Genomic DNA, 13,396 nt, shown 5'->3' with positions numbered 1-13,396 from the left:
CTCCCGTTTAAAATGAAGGGGCTGCAGTATGGACAAAATCAGTGGTGAACTTAAGTGAAAAATGTGACACGTTGCCCAACTGATCATGTCAATTTACCAATACGGTTAACATGAAACATAAAATATATATTCAACTAAATGTTGTTAAGTGATTCACGGGCCGGCTCCAAAAAGAATGAACAAATTTTAGTTGTGCATTGCGCGAAACTTGTGCCACTGGCGTTTTCTGCAGTTTTTAAATATTCTCACATACCGTTTTTTTGCTACTCCATATTTGTATTTTTTTTTTTTTTTTTTTTGGTTTTGATCAACTGGAGATCTCCAAAGACAAGCAAAAAAATCATGCAATAATAGATTTTCAATAGAATAAACAGAAACCAATTCAAATCCAAACACTATTAACAATTGTTCTTGATATTCACAGTTCAATTTGCCATTATGGTTGAGGTTAACCCTGTGCTATTCGAAGATAGGCTCACTAACGTAGCTGATATTTTCAAAACCAAATACTTCTTCAGTGTAATCTTTAGCAGCCATGATTTCATACCGCAGGGGTACTGCTTCTCCATAGAAACTAGTGACTGACTGTTCTTCGCCACAGTACAAATCTTTGCTTCGGCTCTCATACAAACTAGTGTTTGGTGCTGTTGATGATATCGGCTGTGCATGCACCACCGCAGTGGTGGTACTGGTCGGCCATTGTGTTATTGATGATTGTGCTCCTCTACCACCGCTAGAGGGTGATGATGTTGTTTGGCCGCCATAGAAACTAGTGACTGGCTGTTCTTGGCCACAGTACAAATCTTTGCCTCGGCTGTCATAGAAACTAGCGGCTGGTGGTGATGATGATATCGGCTGTGTGTGTGACACTGCAGTGGTGGTACTGCTCGGCCATTGTGTTATTGATGATTGTGCTCCTCTGTCACTGCCAAAGGGTGACAGTGTTGTTGCTTGGTCACCATATAAACTAGTGGTTGGTGATGTTGGTTGTATGGTTGCGGCTATGTCGTGGCTGCCAATGCTTTGTCCCCCATGGGTTGACAATGTTGTTGGTCCTGCTGGAACTCCTGTTCCTTGGTCACCGTCATTCAAACTAGTGGCTGGTGGTGTTGCTGAACTCGGTTGTACAGGCACCACCATGGAGGCGTCCGCGGTGGTGATGTCATGAATGCTGCTCCTCTTCCTCTTCATCCTCTTTCTATTTTCTTCCTTGTTATAATCTTCCTTAAGTGAAGCCTGGCGGAGGAAATACTTTTGGGCATGGCTAGCCACTTGTGTAGCCGTCCTTGTAACCACCATCATTCTCGATATGCTCCGCCAATCCCCCTTTCCATAAATCTCCAGCCCTTGCAGGAACCTCCTGTCAACATCACAGCCCAAATTAATCAACATTCAATGTAAACTGTTATGCATGATTTTTTTTGATTGTTACAGCTTCTTGCTGGCCCGTTTCTATCTTTATCTAAAAGTTTCGCCTTGAAAAAAAAACTGTTATGCAAGAATCCCAATCATAATGAAATAGAAACGTTGACAAGTTGTTACTTTCTTCAAGAAACTAACAACATAAAATATGCAAAAAAAAAAAAAAAAAAAAAAAAAAAAATCAATGAATTTGAAGTGAATAATAATACTTGTGTTCTTCTACACTCCATGGGGTAGCTTTCTTCCTCTCCTTTTCTCCACTTTTGGACTGGCCGGTACCCGCCTCAACAACCGATTCCCCTCCAATATCATCATCATCATCATCAGGATAATTCGGTAACTTAACCCGACCCGCTTCAATCTCAAGTAAATCGTGTTCCACCGCCTTGTAGTATGCTTTGACCTCATCGGGCGTCTTACCTGGAATCCCATTGGCTAGCTCCTGCCACTCTCCGATGGTATCAATCATACGTTGAGGGCCATTAGCCACTGCATTTAGAAACAGCCAATGGTCGCGACTCGTCCACTTGGACCTCTTCTTCTCCTGGTTGGACATCACCATTATTCTTAAGAGTGAATTGTGAAGGAGTACAGTAAGATAAGATGATACGCTATCTATATATATGAGTTATGACTAATCATGTATTTATAGTTTTATACGGAAAAGGAGGCGTAAGGAGACGAATTATTTTTGAATAAGATTCTGTGCACCTCAGCAATATTCAATTGAATATTATCTGACTTGGCACTGACACGTACATTTGACTACCAGAATCTTTTTAAAATTCTGTTGAATTTTGTTTTCAATTTATATCTCGAAGGTATCAGATTTTAATTTTTACGTAAAAAACTCAACAAAATGTAAATAATTTTGACATAATAAAAAACTTGCATGTTAAACAAAATGCCGACTCTAAATATTTTAAATAATATATATTGAATAATACTCAAATACTTGCATTATTGTAGGTAACAAATCTATATTATATATATTAAAACATTAAAACATTATTATATTATATTATATTATACATATTAAATCTAATTGGTCATGAATAGTAAAATAATATTTAAATATTATTATAGCATTTTTTAATATTTTATTACTATAATGGCATACTATATATAAGAGTTATTTTATATTGTATTACTATAATACCATATTATGTATAAGAGCTTAGGGTGGGGTTCGGCTACAAAGTCCATTTTTCCTACAAAGTGTACAAAGTCATAAAACACCACAATTTCAACTATAAAACACACTCAAAAGCCACAAATAAGAGAGTGAAGACCACTAAAACACAATATCCAAACCCTAACAGTCCATAAAAACTTCATACACACCATCGTAGAACTATGAATATAAAACACAACATGATAATCAACACAAAACACACTAATGTTAGTCATTCGATAATCAAAGCCTTATCGTCCAAAACACAACACAAAACCCACAAATATGGCATTTTAGTGATCTTGACTCTCTTATTTGTGGGTTTTGAGTGTGTTTTATGGTTAAAATTGTGGTGTTTTAAGACTTTGTACACTTTGTAGGAAAAATAGACTTTGTAGCCAACTCCCACCCTAAGAGGTTAATATATTAACTTGAGTGGACATAAATGATAAGATATAGTTTTTTCTTCTTATTTTTTAAGATGTTAATATTATAATTATTTTCAAACATATTTTATTTTTTCTTAAAAATTATAAGATACAGTGTTTTATAAAGTAACGCTCATTTTTCGTTATTCTAATAATATTGTAATGCTTTATAAAACTCAAAATATACCGTTGCGACATACTTATTTTATGGGTGTTATGATAAAAACTTTGTTAAAATTTGAATGAGTCAATTATAATTGATTTTTTTGCTCGAACAACTTCGGTATCGGTATAGAGTTTTTTTTTATATTATAAGACATAAGCTACAACGAGTGTCAGTGACGAACAAAACTGATACCATCCAAACAACATCGGTACCATGTCGATTTCAACTGAACATCAGTATCGGTATTTGTACTTTTGAAACCTTTATCAATATTCATTTTTTAAGTTTTTGATCGATGTAAAATATGTGTCAATATCTTTTAGGGTATACAATGACTTTATGTTTTTGGATTTATCTTTTGATCACTATATACAAAGTGCCAATTACGTTACTGATACCTTATAAATTGAACCGATACCGACTTCCCGCCGCAACCTGCTTATGAACAATACTCGTATTTTCACAATATTTTATTATCAGTTTCCTTTAATAATACATATAATTAATATATTTCTTTTGTATCTTTTTTATATTATATAATTATTGTGTGATAAGTTTGATATTACCCAATGTTATCATATCAGTCAGGGCCGTCTATCAGGGGGTGTAGGAGGTGTCTGCGATCAGGGCCCAAATCAATATAGGGCCCGAATTTTTTTTAAATATATATATATATATATATATTTAAAATAAAATTCTGGATGTTTGTATAAATAAGTGCCTGGTAAAAAGACCCAAAGTTTATTAAATAAGGGCCTGTTTAAAAGTTTTAAAAAAATAGCCCAATTAACAAGCCCAAGTGACTACTCTAAACAAAAATAAGGGTCTGCTAGATCAGGGAAATGAATCAAAACGTCGCATTGTCGCAGACAGTATAGTATATCGCGCAGGGAATTGGGACGAGGGAAACTAGAAACAAAATGTCGATCATCATTCGATTAGATCAGGGAATTCGCAATTTTGCAGTGATCCAGTCGCTGCACTGCAGCACTGAGGAGATTTGCGAATATGGCCCAAACTTGTTTTATCTATTTGATAATAATTATCGTAGTATTATGGGGTTTTAGTATTTATATATTTAATTGAATGATTGATGAGTTTATATTATATGAAGATTTGCGAATAGGGCCCAAATTTTTTATCTTGAACAGGGCCTAATTTTTTTTTTTTGTGATTTTCGGAGACGGCCCTGATATCAGTGTAAATATTGTTTGATATTATTTACTGTTATGAGACAAGAATAAAGCACTCAGTTCATTAAAAAAAAACGTGTCGCAACCCCCGTCCCCTATCCCGGAAGCGGGCGGCCACGAGATTCAGATTAGTGGTATCGGTGTTTATTAATTTGGCAGTGGAAATTAAACATCAGGACCGTAGAAAATAGTTTATCAGAGTTAAAACACCACACTTTTATAATAGTAAATACATGGGAAAAACCCAAATTTCCATTACAATTTGTTTATAGGGATAAACCCTAATTTATTTAAATAAACTTTTTTCTTGTTTAGGTAACTTTTATAGCCACTTTTCGAAGACTTCAGTGCTCTCCAGCTGACTTCTATTTGGCTTTCACATTTTGTTACCTGAAACATGTTTTAAAAAAGTTTTATCAGCAAGAAATACTGGCGAGTGCATCTCAGTTTAATCAAAATAGGTTTTTATATCTTTACAGTATTGAGAGCAATTACAATGTTTTTATCTACCCAATTACCACCCACGGTACTGTCAATCCTGACTTGTGGTTATGCTACTACTCACAGTGTAGTAACAAGTAATGTATACAAAACCCCAACATACCGACAGTAATTGGAGAATACATAGACTCAATCACTGTTAAATATACTTTAAAATAATTTAGGTTTTGTAAAAACAGTTTATAAAAATAAGATGTACTCACTTTGCTATTTTAGATAATACTACTGCTTTCTAGTGACTTTATGGTTATAATCTATTAAAATTAAACAATGCACACGTGTTAGTAAGATAGCCAATTTACATTAGCTATAACCCCGAGACAGAACTCCAACGATTGAGTCAGGCAGAGCCTTGACATGCGTTACGGAGCTCTAGATCAATCGGGCAGAGTAACTAATACATAACCGGGGGTTATAATACTTACAACGAGGCAGAGCTTCGATTTTTAGGGGTATTATATCGAGCACGACTATTGCTATCATAGGGGCTTTGAGAGAGAAAAGAATTGAACGAGAATGAATGAGGCAGAGGCCTCCTTATATAGGTCTGATCGGGGTTTTCTCGCGCCCCGCGAGAGATACAAAGCTAGGCCTTCACGGCCCGCGAGGCCACTAGGGTAGGCCCTAGCTTGGTCGACTCACACCGTAGATCTCACACGCACAGGGACACGTGGCGCAACCTGGTGTCGCATGGTGTTACTCGGTCGCGGCCCGCGACAGTCTTAGCTTGACTGGGTCGCGCCCCACGAGGATCTCATTTTTTTGTTTTTATTTGATTTTTATTAATATAAAGGTATATTAGGTCCGTTTTTCGTATACGAGGTGTATTTTAGGGCGTATAGGAGTGTTTTAATGGTTTTTGGGAGAGTTGTTACAAAACGAGATTACAATGATATTCTTGTTGTACCGTATCAAACAACAACGATACCAGTATGGCGATACCTAAATCCATTTTTGTGATTTACGGTTTCGATAATATTTCATTTATACAACTCTGTATGCGGTGATAAATGAATACTGGTACAAATATTGTGATGATCTGAACCGATTGATACTGTTCAAACATCGGTGCCGGTACTGGTGTTTGTTTTTATTGTTTTCGGTCGATGTAAAAAAAGTGTACGTTAGTTTATATACCGAGTGCATGTCATATTGGTACTATAACGAATCAAAGCAATACCCATCCAATGCTTACGGTAAGGTGCCGCCGCAATGCGCGGAGAAATACCCTAGTATATATTAATACAAAGTTGTTTGGATGAATAGTAATCTAAATTTTAAAAATTATTATAATTATAACTTTTTTAATCTTTAATATTTGAGTTAACTGCCATTTTCATCCCTGTGGTTTGGTCACTTTGGCCATTTCAGTCCATTTTTCAAAAATGCGCCATTTTCGTCCCCCACGTTCTGGAAAGGTGCCATTTCAGTCCAAAAATCATAACCCAGTTAAGTCAGTTTGTAAATAAGGACTGATTGTGTAAATTTGTAACATAAAGGACTGATTGTGTAAATTTAAAAAATGGACTGAAATGGCAGTTAACACCACCACCACTAGCCCTGCCACCACCACCACTCCGCTGCCACCACCACCACCACCGCCACCACTGCCACCACCACCACCACAGCCACCACCGCCACCACAGCCACCAACGCCACCGATGAACTCCGAACTCCGAGAACGGCATACCGAAACGAAAAGCTTGCGGGTTACGGGGACGTCTTCGTCTTCTCCGGTCGTCTTCTCCGATGAACTCCGAACTCCGGCGAGTTGCAGAAATGAGCTGGGGTGGAACTAGTAATTGATTTAGCCCATGTTCATTTCTGCAAATTTAATTAAGTTCGAGCGAATCAAGAACTCTTGTCATACACGAATCAATATAACATAAGCACGAATCTGAGGTGTAACAGATCTGGAAATTGGTTATTCAAGAATCAGCAAAGTTTCACAAATCTAGAGCAAGTTATACATTCAAGATTTGAAAGTGGTTTACACAGGTTTACACACTGGTTCATTCGAACGAACCTGGATTGGATAGTTATCACGAATCTACTGGTTGTTAGTTGTCACAGGTTTATTACATATCAGAAATAATCAATCAATCAGTTACGTTAATTGCAGATCTGAAGTTAGCATATTTTATTGCAGATATGGAATTTGAACAGATCAACAGAAGTGTTCATTCGCAGTTCTATCTATTCGCTGAATCTGTTCCATCCACAGAACTGCATTCGCTGTTACATTGTTCATTCGCAGATTTTCTCCATTCGCTGGAAAAATTGTTCATCCATGTTACCCATCCGGACATTTAGAACCATTCCTCAACTTTGCTGATTCTTGAATAATCAATTTCCAGATCTGTTACACCTCAGATTTGTCACACCCCCAAAATCCACCTGCGGAGTATCACCGCTTGGGAGCGTGACTGACCAGGATCAAGCCACCAATCATATTGAACATGCATTTAATATTAAGTAAGATAAAAGAAAGCCATCCATTCAATACAAAAGGTGTTCAAAACATATCAACGTTTTAAAGTGTAGCGGAAGCATAGTAAAGAAACCAACAGTAGTAAATAGTTTAAGCGTTGTAACAGTTCAACATAAGAAACACGATCCTCGTCCACAACGACCCGCTTCTCCAATGCAAGCTCCCAGTACCTAACGATCTGCAAGGCATGTAACAGTATGATCAACAAACTAGTTGAGCGAGTTCACAGTAAGTAAATGTGTAACAGTAAGTAACAGGTGGCTCTACAGGGCCGATAGTAAGTTGTGCTGGTGGGGGCTTCCCATGTTAAGTGACCACTAGACTGTTCGTATTATTATCCCTGTTCTTCGTCCGAGAACAGAAGTGTGTATAAAGTGTGCGTAGGTTTTACGCACGTATCCTTCGTAACCTGAGGATAGAAGTAAGTAATGCGTACACGTAGGTTTTACGTGCGTATCCTTCGTACCCGAGGATAGAATGGCATGTGAACCCGTAGGTGTTATCCCAACCTACGTAACCGTCCTGACATCCGAGGACATGATAGGTGACAGTCTAGTAAAGCATATGTACGTTCCTTTCAATAATAACCTTTAACCCATTCCCACAACCCGGGAATCCCATGCCTTAGTAGGAGTGTGAACTCACCTTGGTTTGCTCGGTATGCTAAGTTATGCACTCACAAGTAATTAATCACGTCCTAGTGTATGCACGTATAACAAATCAGTTCATGTTCGAAATGATACGCATGCAATTAATTGTTCACATAGCAGTCAGTTTGCATATCAGCACGGCACGTAGTATTGCACGTTCATCACTAAGCATGGCATGTCAATTAAATCAACATATGTTCCACTGTTCAAACATTATTCAAAACCCTAGTATCCCACGACTCATACTATCATCTTTCGAAAACAAGTGTCACAAAGATCCTTCGGACCGAATGTCATGTTTCGGACCATGACATCTTTCGGTCCAAACTATCCTTCGGTCCAACTATCTGTCGGTCAACCAGTATCCTTCGGTCAACTATGGTTCGATCAGATTATGGTTCGGTCAAACTACCATGGTTCGAGCCATTGGTATCTTTCGGTCATGGCAGTTACGTTTTATCCATTAACACAATTTCACCAATCAGTTATTGTCAACAGGATCAAACAAGCATAATCACAAGGTTTCACTCAAGAACCCTAATTTAATTACATGAACACTAATCCGGCTATCGGCAACCTAAGCCATTCGCAACCCAGTTAACCAAGTTAGCAATTCGGTTACAACAATCCGCTTTATCATGCAAGCAAGCCAAACACAACATTACATAACCGGTTATCGTACAAACAATCCGAACGTAGGACTTGGTGACCGATTAACATGCTATGAACCCTACTATCATAAAATCATCTAACAATCATAATCAATCGTCCTAATTATCATAACGTAAATCGAATCATGGAATCGCACATATTCAACATGTCAATAGCAATAATTCCGATTAACTACTCACAGAATTATTCAAAGCATACGATCTTATAATCCAAAACATGCAACAATATCATCATTAAGTCAATAGATCACAATTAGCAATTAACACTAACCGATCGGGTAGCAAACAAGGAATTGATCAGCAGAATTTCCGTAAGTTTGTGGTTGCCGTCACAAGTGAAAATGTTCTAGGGTTTGCCGATCAAAAATGTTATCACGTAAAGTCTCTAATCAATTTATATTAAATCGGCAGTGGGCCAAGGCCCAAATTGAAGGACTGGGCCGAAACATATCGAAAGATATGTTTCGTGATCCTTCGGGCCGAACAAGGTCGAAGAATATGTTTCGTGCTCGAATAATGTCGAAGGATATGTTTCGGGGTCGAAGGTTATCCTTCGTGGTCCTTCGAATCCTTCGAACTACATGTTATCCTTCGAGGGCTAGGTTAAGGTTAATATTATAATAATAACAATTCTAATATTATTTTCTATCACCACAAATAGTAACATATAGGCAAAACGACAATATACTCTATTAACACACAACTCGTATAATTCAAGTCCACAATCCAACAACTAAACAGTCAAAGTCAAAGTCAACGCGCAATAAATGCGAAAGTGAAAGTCAAACACTCGAGTTGTCACATTATCCCCAACTTAAAAGAAATTTCGTCCCGAAATTTAGTACGCACTTACTGAGGAAGCTAGGTATCGTTCACTGGTTTTCCTGGGGTGTCCCATCATCCCCCCGTTGATTTGGAATTTCGTCCCGAAATTCAGTAGTAGTAGCTTCAGCCTCAGAAGTGGATGCATTGGTTTCGAATAGCTGGGGGTACTTTTCTTTCATCTGGTCTTCGCGTTCCCATGTATACTCCGGGCCACGCTGGGAGTTCCAACGAACTCGAACAAGAGGGATTCTCTTGTGTTTGAGGACCTTAACATCCCGGTCCGTGATTTCAACTGGTTCCTCGACGAACTGCAACCGCTCGTCGATAGTGAGTTCCTTAAAAGGAACTATAAGGGTCTCATCTGATAGGCATTTCTTCAGATTCGACACGTGAAATACATTGTGAACTGCACCGAGTTCAGCTGGTAGGTTTAATCTGTAGGCTACCTTGCCAATCTTTTCTGTAATTTCGAATGGTCCGACGTACCGCGGATTTAGTTTGCCCCGTTTGCCAAAACGTACCACACCCTTCCAGGGTGAAACTTTCAATAAAACCCGGTCCCCGACCTCAAATTCCAACGGTCTCTTACGCTTATCCGCGTAGGCTTTCTGACGGTCGCGCGCTGCCGCCATGCGTTGTCGTATCTGTGCTATCTTTTCTGTGGCGTCCACAACAATATCTGGACCCGTAATCTGACTATCCCCCACCTCTGCCCAACAGAGAGGTGACCGGCATTTACGTCCGTACAATGCCTCGAATGGAGCGGCTTGAATGCTGGTATGGTAGCTATTATTGTATGAGAACTCCACCAAAGGGAGGTGCTTTTCCCAGCCGTTGCCGAAATCGATAACACACGCTCGAAGCATGTCTTCTAGAGTTTGAATAGTTCGCTCAGACTGCCCATCTGTCTGAGGATGATATGCTGTGCTCATGTCTAATCGTGAGCCGAAGGATTTGTGCATCGCTTGCCAAAGCTCTGACGTGAATCGTGCATCGCGATCCGAAATAATAGAGATGGGCACTCCGTGCCTCGAAACAACTTCTTTCAAGTAGATGTCTGCTAGTGTAGAAAACTTATCCGTTTCTTTGATAGCCAAGAAGTGAGCAGACTTTGTGAGTCGATCAACGATCACCCAAATAGTGTCATTCCCACGCTGAGATCTAGGTAAACCCGTAACGAAATCCATGGAAATTTCTTCCCATTTCCACTGCGGTATCTTGGGTTGCTGCAGTAGACCTGCTGGTTTCTGATATTCGACCTTGACTCTCGCACAGGTCAAGCACTTGCCAACATACGTAGCGATGTGAGCCTTCATACTAGGCCACCAATAAGTAGTGCTGATGTCGTGGTACATTTTATCCGACCCTGGATGTACCGAATAGCGAGACTTGTGAGCTTCATCCATTACAAGTTCGCGTAAACCGCCATAAAGTGGGACCCAAATACGCCCCGTTACATAGTAGGCGCCGTCTTCCTTTTGTTCCATGCGTTGCCTTGAGCCGCGTAAGGCTTCAGCTTTGACGTTGTCAGGTTTCAGTGCTTCTAACTGAGCTGCTCGTATCTGTGCAGGAAGACTGGACTGAATGGTAAGCTGTAGCGCTCGCACGCGCTTAGGTAGAGTGTCTTTCCGACTGAGGGCATCAGCCACAACATTGGCCTTCCCTGGATGATACTTGATGGCGCATTCGTAGTCGTTCAGTAGTTCAACCCATCTTCGTTGACGCATATTCAAATCCTTTTGCTTAAGGATATGCTCGAGACTCCTGTGATCGGTGTAAATCGTGCACCTGGTACCGTACAGGTAGTGTCGCCATATCTTAAGCGCGAAAACAACAGCTCCCAGCTCTAAATCGTGCGTCGTGTAGTTCCGTTCATGAACCTTGAGTTGCCGAGAGGCGTATGCGATCACTTTATCCCGTTGCATCAATACACAACCAAGCCCTTGTATCGATGCGTCACAATAAACCACGAAGTCATCCGTGCCCTCGGGCAGTGAGAGAATAGGCGCGCTGCAAAGCCTATCCTTTAAGTACTGAAAAGCGGTCTCTTGCGTATTACCCCATCTGTAAACGACACCTTTCTGTGTAAGCATAGTAAGTGGTTGCGCGATCTTTGAGAAGTCTTTAATAAATCGCCTGTAGTAACCCGCCAAACCCAAGAATTGGCGTATTTCAGTCGGTGTACGCGGTGCTGGCCAGTTTCTGATCGAATCAACCTTGGATGGATCGACATGAATCCCATCCTTGTTTACCACATGGCCTAAGAAGTGGACTTCACGAAGCCAGAAGTCGCATTTTGAAAACTTTGCGTACAGTTGCTCTTTTCGAAGAAGTTCCAAGATAATACGTAGATGCTGCTCATGCTCCTCCTGACTCTTGGAGTAAATCAAAATGTCGTCGATGAAAACGATGACGAACTTGTCGAGATACGGTTTGCACACCCTGTTCATGAGATCCATGAAGACTGCAGGTGCGTTTGTAAGCCCGAATGGCATGACCAGAAACTCGTAATGACCGTAGCGAGTTCTGAAAGCAGTTTTGGAGACGTCCTCATCCCGGACTCTCAGCTGATGATACCCTGACCTCAAATCGATCTTGGAATAGTAACACGACCCTTGCAACTGGTCGAATAAGTCGTCGATGCGCGGAAGAGGATAACGGTTCTTCACTGTGACCTTGTTCAGCTCGCGATAATCGATGCACATTCTGAAAGTGCCATCCTTCTTTTTCACAAATAACACCGGAGCTCCCCAAGGCGAAGAGCTTGGACGAATAAAGCCCTTTTCCAAGAGCTCTTGCAGCTGTTTCGACAGTTCTTCCAGTTCGGTTGGAGCTAAACGATATGGTGCGCGGGCTATTGGCGCTGCTCCAGGTGCCAATTCGATCTGAAACTCGACTTGGCGATGAGGCGGTAAGCCTGGTAAATCTTCAGGAAACACCTGAGGGAAGTCACGTACAACTGGGATATCCTCCAGCTTCTTTTCCTTTGCTGATGCATCAGTAACGAGAGCCAGAATGGCAGTATGCCCCTTTCGTAAACATTTCTGCGCCTTCAAGTAAGAGATGATGCCAACCACAGCACCACTCTTGTCGCCCTGAACTTCGAGAGGTTCTTGACTGGGGCGAGGAATACGAATAACCTTTTCCTTGCATAAGATCTCTGCGTGATGTTGAGATAACCAATCCATGCCGATGACGACGTCGAAGCTACCCAAGACTATGGGTATAAGATCAATCGTGAAAGTCTGACCCGCTAGAACAATGCTACAACCCTTGACTACATGAGCGGCTTCTACACTTTTACCATTTGCTAGTTCTACGACGTGTTTAGTGTCTAGAGGTGTTGGTGTACGTTTTAATAAGTTACTCATTTTCATGGACATATAACTTGTATCAGCCCCCGAATCAAATAAGACAGTAACGTAAATATCGTCGAGAAGGAACTTACCCATAACTACGTTAGGATCATTCACTGCATCTCCTCGACCCAACACAAATGCTCGACCACGAGCTTCATTGCCGTTGTTGTTGTTGTTGCCCCCATTATTGTTGTTATGGTTCCCGTTGCCCTGATGGTTGTTGTTGCGGTTCTGGTTCAACTGTGGGCAATCGCGTTTGAAGTGACCTTCAGCCCCACACTTATAACACCCCCTGTTGCCCTGTTGCTGATTCTGCTGATTCTGTGGAGCTGGTTGCTGAGGCTGCTGATTCTGATTTGCAGGGCGAGCGCTTCTACAATCTTTGGCCTCGTGACCCATCTTTAAACACCTTTGACAACGGCCCTTATTGCACTGGCCGCTGTGATGCCTGTTGCAGTTGTTACACTTTGGAAGGTTTCCTCGATACCCTCCCTGTCTGTGGCTGCTCGATGAGTG

General features: G+C 40.5%; 1 protein-coding gene across 1 annotated transcript; it reads right to left on the bottom strand.

Moving 5' to 3' along the window:
• Positions 1-348: 348 nt before the first annotated feature.
• On the bottom strand, positions 349-1,947 carry LOC110939434 (transcription factor SRM1). Its single transcript, XM_022181051.2, has 2 exons — positions 1,632-1,947; positions 349-1,360 (listed from the first exon to the last, which is right to left on the bottom strand). Exons 1-2 carry the CDS (start codon positions 1,889-1,891, stop codon positions 460-462), a joined length of 1,161 nt encoding a protein of 386 aa, XP_022036743.1. The 5' UTR covers positions 1,892-1,947; the 3' UTR covers positions 349-459.
• Positions 1,948-13,396: the final 11,449 nt, after the last annotated feature.

Source organism: Helianthus annuus, chromosome 14 (assembly GCF_002127325.2).
Source record: "Helianthus annuus cultivar XRQ/B chromosome 14, HanXRQr2.0-SUNRISE, whole genome shotgun sequence".
Classification (NCBI taxonomy): domain Eukaryota; kingdom Viridiplantae; phylum Streptophyta; class Magnoliopsida; order Asterales; family Asteraceae; genus Helianthus; species Helianthus annuus.
The sequence above is the reverse complement of the archived record's forward strand: the minus strand, read 5'-3'. Positions and strand labels throughout refer to the sequence as shown.